The sequence below is a fragment of the Chelonus insularis genome, unplaced genomic scaffold (genome assembly GCF_013357705.1).
Source record: "Chelonus insularis isolate UGA/USDA-ARS -01 unplaced genomic scaffold, ASM1335770v1 contig_128_pilon, whole genome shotgun sequence".
NCBI classification, from domain to species: domain Eukaryota; kingdom Metazoa; phylum Arthropoda; class Insecta; order Hymenoptera; family Braconidae; genus Chelonus; species Chelonus insularis.
In genome coordinates this window covers 1014815-1032009 of record NW_023276368.1, presented here as the reverse complement: position 1 = coordinate 1032009, position 17195 = coordinate 1014815, and the positions used below count along the sequence as shown (strand labels likewise).

The 17195-nt window shown below is 27.6% G+C and overlaps 2 protein-coding genes across 2 annotated transcripts; one reads left to right on the top strand and one right to left on the bottom strand.

The window, feature by feature from the left end:
• Window positions 1-1519: 1519 nt before the first annotated feature.
• LOC118069073 (somatomedin-B and thrombospondin type-1 domain-containing protein-like) lies at window positions 1520-16405 on the bottom strand. Its single transcript, XM_035086949.1, has 5 exons — window positions 15926-16405; window positions 6808-7002; window positions 5892-6027; window positions 2695-2771; window positions 1520-1827 (listed from the first exon to the last, which is right to left on the bottom strand). Exons 1-5 carry the CDS (start codon window positions 16170-16172, stop codon window positions 1616-1618), a joined length of 867 nt encoding a protein of 288 aa, XP_034942840.1. The 5' UTR covers window positions 16173-16405; the 3' UTR covers window positions 1520-1615.
• On the top strand, window positions 7818-8548 carry LOC118069083 (uncharacterized). Its single transcript, XM_035086959.1, has 2 exons — window positions 7818-7988; window positions 8235-8548. Exons 1-2 carry the CDS (start codon window positions 7916-7918, stop codon window positions 8462-8464), a joined length of 303 nt encoding a protein of 100 aa, XP_034942850.1. The 5' UTR covers window positions 7818-7915; the 3' UTR covers window positions 8465-8548.
• Window positions 16406-17195: the final 790 nt, after the last annotated feature.

Here is a 17195-nt window from a genome sequence, read left to right as displayed (position 1 = left end):
TTCCTTTCCCAGGAGGATTCTGCTTTTGCTAACGCAGGTTGCCATCACATTATCTCTGAACACTGGCCAAATTGTGAACTAACCGGAATAACGAGGATGTTGGAATTCCTTCGAGAAATTGTGCACCTTTTTCCTCACGTTTTTTTTGTCGCTATAGTAATTGAGTAATTGAATTTAACTTAAACATGAAAATGAATATTATGAAAATTATTACAAAAGTTCTGGGAGAAATCTCATTAAAATTTGTTTACAATTCTAAATTAAAATTTTGTTATAAAGAATTGTTTTATAAAAGGGCAACTCTTTTTAAATGTTTTTTTTCAAAGTTTTCTATACATATGAATGTTCTCATAAAATGACATTGTCTGGATTTTAATAAAAAAAATACTGCTATTTTTTAAAGTAATATTAAATTAAAAATAACTTGTTATTTTATTCATTGTATGTATCAAGCTTTGTTAGATGTCTTAATAAAATGTAGACCTTCAAAGCTTAAATTAATGGTCCAGTTCACAAAACAAATTAAAGGAATTGAATTTTTCCCCAAAGAATTGGATATAAAATAAAAAAATGCATTTATTGATACACAAGCTCATGTGTTTCCAGTGGATGCGACTGAATAGAACTTATAGGTACTCGATGTAATAGAGTTGGGTTCTCCACTCTTTGCTCTTTTCTTTTTTCTGTATTTCCGCAGCACCCACGGGCACAGGAAATTTTTCTCGTACTTTCGGTCCAACAGAGTACGTGAGTATTGACTTCGTCCTGGGAGCCAATAATCCTTTATTGCTCTCCAGTCTTTTGCTACTATCTTAATTTTTACGACGATACTCAGATAAAACTTCTTGGAAGTTACTCTGTTCGCTCATTTCCTTTTCTATACTATATTCACTATTTTTTAAACTTTATTTAATAATTTACATTTTTTGCTTATTCCATCTTTAACTTTCTTCCTTTTATAATTCATTAATGTATGAAGTTTGAATTCTTTAGTAAGTAGTTAAATTTCTTTATCTAAAAATAAAGTATAAAAATTTAATCTTTTAACTCAGCATACTCTTTTTTTCATAACGAGTTATAAATGATGAGAAAAATCTAATTCATCTTAATAAGATAAAAAACATTTCCAAGTATATTTAATGAATTTTCACGATGTCTATAAAAATTGATTGGAAGAACTTCATCGTTCAGAATGTAATTATGAAAACTCATTACCCACTCTCTTTTATCATACAATATTAGTTCACGATTTAATGAAAAATGTGACAAAATATGATCAATTTAATGGAATTAAAATTTTTATTAATTATTGAAAGCAGTATGAATGTTTGAATTTAATTTATCGCATGTAATTAATAATTTCAGTCTAAATCTTTTCTCAATTACTCCACAAGTATCTCCTAAATTAAATTTATTTTATTTAACAATAAATCATTAATTACCCTACTAAAAATTAAATAGAAAAATTATTAAAATTTTTATTAAATAAATTTAATTGAATTTTTATTTTTCTATCCAATATTTAATATTTAAATTGAAACAATAGTCGTACAAAAAGTTTTTCTTCTACTTACTTTCTACTTTAAATGATAATTAGTTTATGCAAATTTAAAATTCAAATGAAAATAAAATGTGGTTTTGGTTGACAAAGAGATGCATCACACTTGGATCCAGTCTTCTTAGTACGGATCCATTTGCCATAGCAATGTGGTGATGATAATAAACTCCATCTTGTAATCATGCCTTCAGCACCACCATCACCTTCACATCGATAATCAAGAAATGGTCTGAAAGCTGATGTTTGACATTGGACGCAGACGCGTGAACCTGTAATTATCAAACAGATGTTAGCGTCAAATCTATATCTCTGCCTGTCATTGCCTCAATATTCCAATCACATTTCATTGAACGAAAAATTATTTCATTTAGTATTGATTGAACTGTGCTTGGAATAATTAAACTTCATAATCGGTACGAATAAACAAACAACTGCATTGTTCTGCAATATTTAATTATTGCTGAATCTCCATTAAAAAAATTATTTTAATCACGAGAATAATTTATAATACGTTATAGTAAGTAAATTACAGTAGCTGTAAAATTAGCATGTTTAGTTTAGTTAAGTACAGGGAGAGAGTTTACGATCAATTAAACGCAGATGAGACTATAATGTATAGTATATAATATGCTACTTATGTACTTATACTAACTAGAAACTACATGGATATGCATATGCATTGAACGAAATCCATAAGCTCATATATCCTACTCCTTCTATTCGTCAATCCCCAAAATTCAGGATAGCTTCCGCCAATTTCATATCCCGGATTTCTCTTCGTTCCAAGGATGTAAATTACAACTGTTTCCGATTCATTCGAGCTGTAGATACATGCTTGTCACTTGATAACGTATGTGAAATTGATGTATATACAAGGGTACATTAAATTATTACGGTTGCTGTCGACCACAGACACGTCAAGCCAAATGACTAGGGGGAAAAATAACGGAAGACAAAGAGGAAATGTCTTGGAAGTAGCAGGGAAATCGTATAGACTTGAACGGAAAATGATGACAAAAGCAATATCAGTGAAATTTAAAAACACTTCATTTCATTTACTCTCTTGAATCTTGGTGTCAATTTTTTTTTTCCTTCAAATAATAAACGATTATCTTTGGAAATTTTTTTCTTCTCACCTTCTAGGAGTTCTGAACGACTTGACTTCCTAATGCACTCTGGAGATGCCTTCATTATGGTGAATGTGATGCAGTACCTGAGACAGATAATAGATTTTTTTTTTTAAAAGTTAATTCAACACTTTTTATTTAAGATTAAAAATTAAATTTTTTTTTCTTTTTACCACAGTCAATAATTAATGGAAAAATTTAAATAGAGAATACGATTCTGGTCTTAATTTACTCAAAAACTCTTCGCCAACAAATTTATATGTACATATTTACTGGTTGCTTTAACTGATGCTAATGTTTATGTCAGTATAATTTGAAGAACTTTGATAAACTACATAATTTATAAATAAAGACATTTTATTAAAATTTTCTTTAGAAAGTATTTGAAAAATAATTTTTCTACATAAATAATCTCCAATAAACTCAAAGCCCCAATATTCTATAGAAATATATGCTGGTATAACTTTTGAAAAATCTCGATTAAATACGAAAACTCGAGAGAGTATCATCATATAAATAACGTCAAATAGAATCAGCAACATTCATATAAAACTTGATACTTTCAATATTACTTTCTGGAAAATCTCTAACATGACTGCATACACATCTCGAATATTGAAAGAAACCAGTGGAATGGTTTCATAATGCAGTACCTTTTGAATTATATATAACTAAATATATACTGAAAAGTAATAGAAAAACAAGATAGATAAAATTATAAAAAAACACTTTGAATTATTTAAAAATAAAATATAAGTTTAACTGTTGTTTTCCATTAAACTAAAGAATAGTATCCATTTTTTATAATTATTTCTAACAAGACCAATTTAAAAGAAAGTTTGAGAACAAGTGAAAAACATTAATTACTTCTTCTTAGAATCTATTTCCGTACATAAACATTTCTATTTGAGTGAATGAAAATAGTGAAAATTTATTGTTCAAGTTCTCCAAGAAATCGATAAACCAATTCGCTTATAAAAACGACAATTGATCTCTCTAACTGATAGGGAGTGTGGACATCAGTGAAGAATTGTGAATGTGAGTGCGGTGTGCGCTGCATCTCCATTGGAATGACGATTGCGTTTGCTCATATCTAAGTTTGGCGAACTCTTGAAAATAAAGTTTCTGAAGGGTAAATTCGTTCTCATTCTTCCACTTCTTTCTTAAAATTCTTTTTTCCTTCTTTCACTTCTTCTTCATCTTTTTCTTACAGCACTTTGGCCAACAGTACTACGATCTGCAGACAAACTTGTCGAGTGTAGAATTCGAATAAAGGGTAAAAAGCCATTTCCATCACTTTGAGCCTGTCAATTTCACTCGATTTACTTTTACTGATTGAAAAGTTTTACTATTTATTGGTTTATTAGATTATTTTACATGTGTGTGCTTTAAGAAATCCTATTAAATCCTAAATGATCGTCTTAATGAATTTTTTTCTTCAATTTAAAAATATATGTTGAGTTTTTTCTAAAGCAAAAAGCAGGTAAACTAATGAGACCTTGAAACTTAACAACTTCTTGAGAGTAAATTTTTTTTTTTTTTGCTGTAACTTTCAAAAATAATTTTTTTCTTTTCTATTATAAACAAATTTGTATTCATAAGTGTTACATTTCAAAATAATTGTTATTACAAAGTGTGATAAAGTCTTACATTCCATATCAAATATTTTACAAGCATATTCCAGCTTTTCTTCTTTATTTGCATACCACTTTCTTTCTTTTCTATACTTCTTTTATCTTACATAAGATATTACCTCTTAAATTTTTCTCACGACACTTTATAATAGCAATTCTTCCACAAATTTCCATACATTTTTTTAATTTTCATTTTTCATACATTTCTCGATTTTTTAATATTAAAATTATCATCAATATAATTTTCAATTCTCTTTTTTAAAATTAGATTCTCAACATTAATATTATTAATATTGATATAAATAAAATGTTTTTATAGTTACGTTCATGAAGAAAAATAGTTTTTAAGAATTATGAAGAGTATCATACTGATGAAGCCAACATCTTTAATAAATATTTTTAAAAAATCCTCTTTATGTTTTATTGTTTCGCTCCTTATTATCACAAAGGTCAACCATCCAACTATTTTCGTACTCTTTTATTTTTATTTTCTTCAACTATTTTTCATATTTCATAATGATGAAGATTTTGTTTTTTTACTTCTTCTTGAAATTCTTCTAATGAATTTTAGTTTTGTCATATTTATTTGCTTGACATCTATTGAATAAGTTTCTCTTATAATAATTTTAATAAAATTTCATAAACTTCCAAAATAATGAAATGTTGAATAATAAACTGGACATTCTAAAAAGGATCATATTTTATGTTTATTAAACGTCATGTTCCTTTAATAAATATACGTATTTAAATATCAGTCTGGGATAATTTGTTGGTTGCGAGTCATACTTGAAGTCTGTAATGTGCACTGTTCTACAACCACCTTTCCTGTCTCGCCTACTTCTTTTCTACACTTTATTATATCTCTTTTTCCTATTTTCAACGTGATGCAGGACTTCCTGCGTCATCTCTTCCACTTTCTTCCTATAATCGTTCTTCTCATCTCAACTTCCTGCACATTACCCGTTCTCATCTTGTCCTACATTATTCATCCATAACTATACCTATATACACCCTCTTTAATACTCGAGATGAGAATGTAAAAGCTTTTACAGAGTGACTCTAGTATGAATACTATGTGACTCATAAACATCTTTACAATATAAAGCGAAAATTCTTATTTACATCTTCACAACAGCATGTTACATGAAATCTTGTAAATCAGTCAGAAGTTTTGTAGAAGTTATATTAAATAAATTTCTTGAAGATGGATAAATTATTTTATACCATGCTGAAATTGAAATAAGAATATATTAAGAAGTGTTAAAGAATAAAAAGTTGTTACTGAAATATATTAAATAATCAGAGATCCATTGGGACTTGATATTAAGAAGCTTTTGTTATTAATAAACATAAGACTTAGGTATGAATGAAGCTGATGGTAAAATATGTATTGTCTGATTGTGTAGGAAGATACAAGCTTTGAGCTTATGATTTAATGTGTAAGGTTCAGGAGTTTATGGTTGAAAGGTTTATTTTTTATTCGTTTTAACGAATCGTTAAGTATAAAATATAGAGTGTATTTTATGTAGGTGGGAAAGACTAATAGAATGTGAAGGTACAATGTTTACTTACTCTTTAGAAATGTCATATGCTGAATTGTCGACATGGCCCAAGTGATGTTTTCGCAACCGTAAATTTGCTCGTAGGTCGTATGAGTCATTTTTATGGCGCCACTCACTCAATTCAGCTGATAATAAAAGTGCTACTTCTGTAAAATAATATGTTATTTACGGAAAACGTGTAAAGCATCAGGTATAATAATGCACGTAAAATATAAATTTATCACATCTTTTTTTTTTATCTACCAACACTATAAATTTGATAATTTTTTTTATTTGTTTATAAAAATAAAAAATAAGTATAGACATTTCTTAAATCAACTTGTAATTGATTTGTTTTCTTATAGATAGATTTTTCTGCACTTTGGAGATAGCTTCGAAATATCTGAAATTTATTTTGAAGCCCAGTGAACTGGGGCATTGAATTGGAAATAATACATTATTTGTTTGAAGTATGTAATGAAATTGTAAATTTTAAAATGAGGTTGAATGTGGTAATGATGACTAAAAAGGAATGGTAATATCATATACAAATTTAATTAGTTATATACTGATTGTTCTAAGTCGTTAGTACTTAGTTGAATTGGTAGTCAGAAAATTATCCTTGGTTTCTCGATCAAAGACTAAAGTGTAAGCCATCGGCATGGAATCCCAATTAGCAAAGCTTTGCTGACAAGCGTGTTGACCAGATCTATCCCAAGCAAATTACGTAGAGAACAGCAATTAGTTCTCTGTTTGGGTAAGATTCAGGATCTAAATGATTTCAGTTACTCTATGAATTCTATCAACCATAAATCCTATTAATTCATAAAATTAAATCATCAAATTATCCATCATCTTTTGAAACTTAGTGAACGATTGATCATACAAAGCTACTTCCAATGTCCAGTTAATAAATAACGCTAGAGTAAAAAATATCATTGACTAACCTTTTAATGCAGTTTTAGGATTACGTTTGTGACATTTTGTCCCTTGACATCCTCTATGTTGGATTAACCGAGGACAGTGTTTTCCTCCATTTTCTGCAGCACTTTCTATTACTCGAGATCTTTTCTGCACACCTGGACCACAATCGCTGTTGCAAGCTGACCAAGGTCCCCATTTTGATACAACACAATCACGAACTGCAAAATAAAATTATAAAATGTTATTTATTTATTTTCAATAACTAGATATTTTCTATTTCATAAAAATAAAACAAATATTTCCCTTAATTAAAAATTTATGATAAAATTCTTTTACAGAAAAAAAAAATTCATTTTATGAAACTGCCAACTTCTTTTTTTTCAATTAATTTTGAATTAAAAACTTTTTCTTTGAACAAAGTTTATTATTTGCGTAGTATATTTATAATTATTATTCAGATATACATCATATTCATTCTCTATGAGTGTTAATCATTTTGATTAATCAAAAAAAAATCTAATAACCAAGGAAACCTTATTTCTTTGAGATTGTATATTTATTTATCTTACCAAGTAATTTAAAAGTTTGTTCATCACATTTTTTGCATTATCATGGGAATAGAATTTTCAACGCGCAATCCAACATCAGAATGAATTATTGTAGGAATGTAAAAAGATAGTAAAGAGTAAAAGTAAAAAATAACCTAATGGAAGTAAAAATAGTCAAGTTTTATAAAAATAAAACAAATTACGTTAAATCTACCACTATCAAAGCATTTAAAATTATGTTGTTTGTGAATACGAGAATAATGAAATACAAAAAAAGATTAAAATAAATGAAAATATTTTTTAAAAACATCTTTTTAACATAGACTTGAGCTTTTTGAAATTAATTTTTCTTTTTCAAGTTTTGGAAGAATTAAAATATTATATTAATTTAAATTTGAAAGAATTATTCTTTTTTTTTTTTATAGAAATGTATACATAACATACATGTTCTCTTTCATTTTGTTTCACGCCACTGAATTGTTTCTTTGCTGTTAGTAAATATTGACAGTCACATTTTTTCGTAGGCATGAAAACATTCCGGGATTGAATTGTCAAATTAAATTTACTCAAGAGTCTGAGCAACATGCCCCAAAAATCAAATCCAGATAAACGTCATAGTAAATTAAATGTACGTCGAAAAGGCAAAATATTTAAAGGTAACATTTTTTAATTAATTTTTAAAAATAAAATATTAATTATTCAATCATTAAGAAACTTTGAAGCATTTATTAAGGTAACTTTTTCGTAATTTAAAAGTTATTTTAACTTTATCCGCTTGATCAAGTTGCTAAAAAATCGAAAAGAAAAAGTCAATGTATACAATAAATAAAGAATCTTTATATTTTGTTTTTCCTCGTGACATTTTTCATTTGCTTTTTGTATCAATTTTTCTTTCTTTTTAGGTGGACGCTATGTACTTTCCCATGATGCTCAAGTTGCATTGTCAAACCTACTCAGTGATGTCATTGAGGAGACTCTAGATGATGCAAAAAAGATGGCCGAAGATGCAGGGAAAAATCAAGTGTCTATTGAAGATATTGAAAGAGCTTTGAAAAAATTATGCTATAATATACGCTCTGTTTCAGCTCATAATCCTAGAGTCACATTGAATTCTAGTAACATTGTCTTTTAAATCAATCCCTTCATCAACTACATCCAAATGAACACCACTAAAACCAATTTCGATCAAGATTTTACAATTTAATCCAACAATAAATTATATACCAAATACTGATAACAATAAATTCAATGTATTATTTTATTTTTGAATAGAACTTTTATTTTAATTTTTTACTTAGTGACTAGGATAAATCGTTTGACTTCTTGAGCAGAAAATATATTCGATAAGATAAAGATTCAGAAATAATGCGGCATGATGTCAATGCGATAACTGTGCAGAGTTTCTCAATTCCATTCTTTTTGCAGGTAGCACCGACAATGGGATAATATATTTTTCTAAGAAGAAAATGCACTGTGGTAAGTAAGAACTTTTCCCTCCTTTCTCCACTTTCCACTCGTTATTCTTACTATCTTCTTTACTTACAAATGTCCTTATCGTTGGATGAGAGTCAAAGAAAAAGAATAGTAAACTATGAATCCTCTTTGTGACAAGGATTGTGAATAATTTCATCTTTTAAATTGTTAAACGTTTGTTATAATAACACTAATTCATTCTTTTCCCTTTTTGTTATATTCCAAACTGACTCTATTTTCATTATTCAATCGTCTTTTAATTCACACAGTTTAATAAATAATTTAAAACTTTTAATTATCGGTTAATATTGAATAAGTTAACAGGGGAATACTGTTTTTTTCTCTATTCAAAACTTTTTTAATTAAATTAAACAAAAAAAATATGACGAAATAACGATGCATATATTGTTTTAAGTTTATTAATTTTAAGATTTATAGATAAATATTTAGTTTCATTTATTATTTATGTGGTTTTTTTATTACGATTAGATTATCCTATCTTTATATATAAATAGCTAAAATTAGTCCTCTAGGAATCAACGGTAATTTAGTGATATATTTAACTTCATAGTGCGCTATAAAATTTACACGTTTATTCTACTGAGAATTACGAAAATAATATATCCTAGTTACTGTCAGGTTTATTGCACTTGAAAAAAATATCTCATTTATGTAAAAATAAAGAAGTAATAATTTTTAAAGTATCTGCAAAAAGACATAAAACAGAAATTGACTTTATGTATTTTTATTTTTAAGTCTCCAACTGTTAATGTATCAAACTATCCAAAACTTTGCTTCATGTTACGAGCTAGCTAGCTAGCTAGCTAAATTATGATTCATCAACTTGATTAATCTTCAAGAAAATTTGAGAAACCTAGATCCTCAGAGTCTTTAGTATTTTTTAGAATTCTTTTTTGGATAACTCAGACAATGTATTTATCTTTTTTTTTACTCTGCTGATTGTATTTTGATGGCAACAAAACAAATTGTCTGAAATTTACGTCAATAATTTGAAATTAATTATCTCATAAATTAATCTCAACAATATACCTATTGATTATATTGAGATTATGTGGAACAGAATATTGCTTACATAAAATGTAAATCTAATAGGATTTTTATGTGAAGAAAGAAAATCGAAACTGTGGAGAGGAAATAATATTATGATTATTATTGAAAGGTAAAAAGAATATTTTTTTTATCTCAAAACGTATTTATACCTTTGAAATACATTTCACATGCTCTGAGGAATCCAATCACTTCGATACTCTTTGATTTTTTTTAGAATAAGTTGCAAGCCCTTTCAGAGTCGTAGGTATGTAAAATATAGGATATCAAATGTTTTATCAAATCATACATAAAAAAATACTGTGAAAGATATTCTTGATTTTGTAATAAAATCGTTAAAAAAAAAAAATATTAATAAATCCTAAAAACTTATCAATATATATAAATAAAATTCAAAAAAGTTTTAATCATTCGTTTAACTGAGGCATAAAAAATATTGCAAGTCTAATTGCAATTTGTTTTTAAAAAAATGTTTATTTTAATCAAACCTTTGTTAAAATTTTTCTATCATAGCAAAAAAAAAGAGAGAAAAAAAAAACAAGTACATGATTGGATTGGGCATTGGTTACTGGGTCGAATTGAAATATTATGTCCCAAAGGAGATTAGTATATACGAAAGTTAAGACGTTCTATTTTGGAAATAAATTCTCAAGCTTCCTCTCGCTCTCAATCTTCACAACAGTAGTTTTCTCTTAAAGAAGAGGATGGTTTATTGAGGGGTGGTAAATGACATCGGTAAAGTAAGAGTCACGATAGCAAAGTGCCGGAGCAACCAAGTGGATAGGCTATAGGATTACTATGGCGGATTCTCAAATATGCTAACAGTGGCATTAACCCGAAGCTTGGATGAGATTACCAAGTATAATACTTGTGCACACTCCTCCTCTTTCGTATTGCAGAAAAACTCCTTATTTCGGTCGTATGAATACATGTTTTAAATCGAAACAAATCTTACTACAATTATTTCAAGTACCTCATAACAATTTGAAACCTGTAAACTCTTTTAAATGCTTTCAAATGCACCAAGCAATTTTAATTGTACTTAATTACATTTACCCAACTAGAAAAAAAGCAAAAAAGAAGGCATCTTTTGGATCCAGATGAAAAGATGTCCAATTCCTATTTGATATTCTTAAAGTTGTTTTATAAATATCAAAAAAGATGTCTATTTCTGTGTAAAACGTTTAGTCCAATGAATTAAGCCGAGAATCGACCATTTTGGAAAGGATAGCTAAAATCCCCGTGAAAATTTTCGTAAACACCATAGAAATTATTGGCTAGAAAATCAGGTCTCTCAGTTGACAGGAAATATTACAAAAGAGTGCGAAAATGAGTTTTCCCTCAATAACTCGAAAACAACGGGTACAATCGAAAAAAATTTCGAGTAAAAGTTGTTGAAAATTTAATTCTCTACAAAAAAGGTCCTTTTACAATTTCTCTTATCTTCAATAGTTTCTTTGCAAAATATGTTCAAAGTGTACATATAACACTGAATTGTTTAGAAAAATTTTTTTTTCTAAAATAAATGGTTCACAATGACGGTGTAGAACATACACAACATTTCAAGAGGTGTTTAAGTCCATTTTAATTGACTAAAACATACACAAATATTTATTCAAAAGATGTCTAAAAAGAAGCAAAAACATTCTCTAGACATTTTTCTAAACATCTCATGGATATTTGTTCTGACATATTTTAAACATTATTTTATTCATCTACAAATTAATCTTTATCAATATCTTTTTGATAAACTTTCAAAAAACTAATTGTTAACTCCCAAAAAATACCATATAAGTATAAACTCATTTTTTTCTAATTGGGACATAATCAGAAAGAAGTGTTATTTTTAAATGCAATACAAATCATTTCAGCAAAGATTCTCTATAAATTAACCTTCTTTTGATGTCAATAGCAAGAATTTAATAAATTAAAATGTAATATAAGTAATGTTAGTTAAGAATAAAGGATATACCCAATTTACTATTTCCAATTGCTTTATTGAGTGGATACAATATTCATATTCAAGTTCTTTGTTTAAAGTCTCACGGAGTGAATTCTAAATAAGTTTCATACTATGATCAAGCTCCTTCGTCTTTTCATCTTGATTATATCTATATATATTTTGATAGGAAACTTGCACAAGAGTACCGGGTAAAACTTTTTACTGGTGTATAATTTATAATAAATTCGGTAGGAAAACTTGCTAACTTGGGATAATGACTAAGATCATCGATTTATCGTTAATAGAAATTTTTATCTGTTAAATCAATGGCTCTAGAGTTAATAGAGAATTAGTTATTAATCATGAAGAAGTTGATCAAGTGAGTAAATGCTTGAAAATTAATTTATTTTAATATTTTCAATTAATAGTAAAATTGAATTGGTCATCAAAACTACTACTTTTCCATCAACTTTCTGATAAAGTTCAATAAAAGTTCAATTAAATATCATAAAATTGGAATAATTTATAATATTCACTAGAAATCTCATCAACTTGTGCTCAAATGATCATATTGATTATTTGTAAAATTATCCATTGACTTTTCTCTTTTGTTTGCTTCATAAGTTTAGAAGACTCTTGAAACTACTGTCATAAGCTACAGATTCAATTCAATCAAAATTCAATAAGTGAGTTTTGAAGTTATATTAATCATACTTAGTTACTTTTCAATTGATTTTTTTTTTTAATTCCGTTGAAAATTTTTATTCCAAGTGATAACAATTCAAGTTATTTGATGAATTTTTTTTATTTTTTTAATTAAATAAAGAGATAAGCTAGCTATAAAGCCAATACCTTCAAGAATTTTTATCACATAAAATTATAGCTCCATTCACTTGTGTCGATGAGAATCTTATACTTTTTCTTCTAGACTTATTCAACGTTACAAAAAATTTCTTACTTTATGACTTTTTTCATTACTTTTATCTTGTTCAATTTTCATTCACTACCTTCTTGATCATTAAATATTTTAGGTGATAAATTTTTGATTTCGTTCAAGTTGGAAACATTTTAAACCTCAATATATTAACAAATGTGTCTACTTATAAATTAGATTCTATCTATATTTGATCATCTATTATTGGTACATTTAAAATTATAATATAAATGACATGGTTGAAATGGATCTATATGTTAACATGTCAATCAATTTATAAACATATAACCGGAAGTTGATAATTTTATTAAAAAGATATTTATTATAATTTAGATGATTGCTTCTATAGAAACTATTTAATTCAATCCAACAATACACATATGACCTAGATATCATAATCATCATCATGATTATATCAAAGTTTCTTTGAAAATATTTGAATACCTAAATTGATTATTTTAAAAATGAATAGAATTATTAAAAGGTTTAATAGTTTTGCCAGTTGTTAGTGGTAATTTATTGATTTGTTTTGTAGTACTTGAATGGTATAAAATCTAATCACGTCGAGGACCGCCTAGCAGAATGGCCAAGTTTATTAATAGACTTGGTGGTCTGAGAAAAGTTACAACTGTAAGAAGAAAGCTGCAGGCGATACAGTGTGAGGGTGGAATAAAAAAAAAAAAGAAGAAGCTGATGAAAAAAAAATTGAAAAGTAGATAAGACGCAGTCGAGTATTTTGGGAGAACTGAACTCTCCTCCCTGTTGTTCACAATTAGCATAACCGGCCTTACGGGTCCTTTTCAGATTGCCTTGAGTCCTGTTTATACGGGTAGGACAATGTTAAGCAGTTTTTCTCGTTAACGAGTGTCAGACGTAAACTAAGAAGCAGACGAAATCGAATATCTTTACCCTTCTTTTAATTATGCATTTTTTTTTCAATTATTTTTTTTTTTTTTACTTGAGAAAATCCGGATTCATTGAAATCCCAAGAATAATTGAATATTGAAGCTATGGAGATGCTAGATTAATTTTTACACATTGATGTAAATAAATTGATAATAAAACAAATTAGTATTCTAGTGTTAGGGAAATTATTTATATGATGATTAATTTTAAATTTATTATATTGTAGTTAGAAATAGAATAAAGAATGAGGTAAAAGTAGTAATAAAATGTCTGTGATATCTATGCTAATATTCAAAATCTACAAGTTCTAGAATTCTCGGAATTTCTTGAATTCTAACAACTGAAATTCTTCACATATGTGTCACCTACTCTTTACTCGTGAGCATAAAACTAATGTAGACAGTGACAGTGTGAAGGTAGTGAACGATAGAACTGGACAGTGGGTGTGAGGAAAAAGCCACAAAAAAAGAAATGAAAAATTTGCATTCCAGAGGACTGTGGATTGCCTTGTCGTTGAGTTATACATATAGTTAAACCCTCGAGTGAGTTATTTATTAATGCTTATGCAAATAAGACATTCACGATGTATGTTTTTTATTTGAAAATAAAAATTATCTAAAGTGTTTAAGTGAATTTTTAAATCAAAATCTTTGACAATCTGTTTGTAAAGAAATAAAAATACATTATATTATAGTTTTATTTTTTTTTCTCTTTTCAAATGACTAAACTTTTTCCTGACAATTTCCAGTAAATGTACTCCATTTAGTTCGTAACTAGTCTATCATCTATAGTTTTACTTGTTTTTCTTTATTTCTTTTCTAAAACAACAAAAAAAAAAAATAATAAAATGATGAAGCCGTTTTAACGTACATTTTACCAACCAATAAAAAGAATTCTTTTTTTTTTTAAACTTTTTTTCTTTCTCATTTCATTCTTTCATTCCTTACTAAACGGATGCAGACTGCTATAGACGTCTGAGTAAAAAAAACCATTGTTTGCACGTGCTTTTGATCTGCCCTGTATTCCTTTACTTTGTTGAATCAAGTTCACTTGCTTCAAGAAAGCATGACTTTTATGTTTCAATGTTAATACATATGAGATACATCTCGCATATGCAAATTCACATATCCAACATTTTTCAGCTCTTTATATTCTATTTCTTATTTTACAAAAGTATCAAAAAAAAAAAAATTGTATATAATTATAAATTATTTAAATTTTTTTACAACTAACTTTCATAAAATTATTTCCAGTATTTTGCTTCAGAAAATTCCAATGTTCCCTTGAATATTTGTACTAAATTTAGCTTATGTATCTTGTTAAAATATTCGTAACACGTTAGCTTTATTAATGTTTCAAAAATATTTTATAGTCTTAAATTTATTCACTCTTAAAGTGGTTGGATACTGAAACTATTATCAAAATTTTATCAAAGAGACTCTTCAATAATTAATAAAATCGAAATACCTTGTGAAACGTCAAGGACTAATGACACTATTTGATGCATAATTAACAGAATTTTGCATAAATAATATTTTTATAATTATTTAATAGCTATTTTTAAACAATAAAATTCTTAAATGTTCAAAAATCTGATCATGATTGGCATATACATTCACAATAATATAAAATATAAAACATACTTGGATGAACTTCAAAGTGGATCGTTTAATATTTCATTGTTAATTATACCAGTGGGTGAGTATGAATAACGTATGGATTGCTAGAGATATATGTGGGTAACCCGTGATGAATAAACGATGAGCTATTATAATGCTAATGCTAAAGTTCGGGTTAACGACCGTATAGATGTTTCATTATTTCTAATCGATGAAGTAGTGTCGAATCATTAATAATCATCAAAGATTAAGGCTATTAGACTCTAGTGGTGTACTTGTTTTGCAAGAGATCAAGTGCTTATATAATTAAAAGATGCTAACATCAATTTATTACAGTTAATGATCCTAAATAACCCTTCATCATCATTAATCTATACTCTGAAGTATCGACTGATCATTTTTTAATACCAAAATTTACATTCATAAATAGCATTATTAAACCAGAGTTATTAATCTTCAATGAATTGTTTGTGAAAATAATTTTCATTGATATTAATTCAACAAAACTAACATTTATCTATAATTAAATTATACTTTGAAGAAGAAAAACATAGTAATGTAATTCATTGGCTAAAAATAACATACTGATTAAATGTTAATCTTCACTTAAAATGTGAAAATTATAAAATGATTAAAACGATTAAAACTCACCATCGCAGGCTTCCTTAAATCCACTACAACAATCGCCAATTTTTAGACACGTGTGATGACAGTAGCAAGGTTTGTCAGTCGAGTTTTGATAAATAGCTTTAAGAGAAGTTCCTTCCATTGGACAATTTCCATTTATACCAGGACAACATAGATTTGATCCATGGCATTTTGATGCTAACGCGATGTTAAATAAGCAACAAATCACGTAAACAGAAAAAAAGTTGAGCAATTTGCTCTGCCGATCCATTCTTTACCATCAATTTATGTGATGAAGATTTAACTCAATTACGAATAAGTAGATTATTGAAGAAAGTGGATGTTTTTTCGATTGATTGACTCGTAGAACTCGATTGCTTCAAGTACGACTGATCACCAGGTTTAATTTAGTCTTTTTCTACTCAGAGTCTATCGACAGACTCTTGCGGTTCGAAAGCCTACTTGATGCAACTGTGACTTCCCGGTGGACAGTAGACTGTTAAGAGCCTACGCGTTTTGATAGGATTCGCCCCACTACTTTCTCTTATTGCATCGAATGCATGATTTAACGAGAAAAAGATGTTTGTATCGAATTCAGCTGTAGCTATACAAAGTAAAATACGAAGATAATAAATGAAATAAATTCTTTGGAAGTAATAGTTAATGACAAATGAAAAAAAAATTAACAAAAAAAACCCTTACTCAATAAATATAATATTAATCATATTTATTGAGAAATAAACTTATGGAAAAAATTAGTTTAACATATTTTTAAATGCCCTACATTCATAAATGTGTACTTTTAAATTAGAATTTTCTTTGTCTAAAAAAAGCTAGATAATCTTTAAGTAGTTCATTACTACAAGAAGCTCATAAAAAAAATAATAAAATAGTTGGTATTTTTAAAAATCATTGCAGTGATTAATATTCAATAATATCAGTTAATATTTTGATGATCAATCTTTTGTTTCAACTTAGAGTTAAATCGTTCTAATCAAGTTCGTGTTCACGACACGTGTCTGAATAGATTCACGATAATTTCACACCATTTTCAAATACTGCTGACTAATGAATTCACTAAGAGTACTGAGACATTAGTAGATACTTTACTCAGATAATCTCCTTTTCTTAATATGTATCGTCAGCAGCAATGATGTTCTATAGAATTAAGACGCATCATGTTCACCAATGGAAAAGCGAGGGATGTGAGAAAATAATTAAATATCGAGTAGAGGTGGTACACCCAAGTAGAATCTACACTTGGGAACTTAATTTCTTGGACAAGCTCTGACAC

Coding starts and splice junctions, on each gene's coding strand:
- LOC118069083 (XM_035086959.1), top strand. CDS start 7,916: ATGCCCCAAAAATCAAATCCAGATAAACGTCATAGTAAATTAAATGTA. Junction 7,989..8,234: donor AAAAGGCAAAATATTTAAAG/GTAACATTTTTT, acceptor CTTTCTTTTTAG/GTGGACGCTATGTACTTTCC.
- LOC118069073 (XM_035086949.1), bottom strand. CDS start 16,172: ATGGATCGGCAGAGCAAATTGCTCAACTTTTTTTCTGTTTACGTGATT. Junction 6,028..6,807: donor TCCTAAAACTGCATTAAAAG/GTTAGTCAATGA, acceptor ATTATTTTACAG/AAGTAGCACTTTTATTATCA. Junction 1,828..2,694: donor TCGTTCAGAACTCCTAGAAG/GTGAGAAGAAAA, acceptor TGATAATTACAG/GTTCACGCGTCTGCGTCCAA.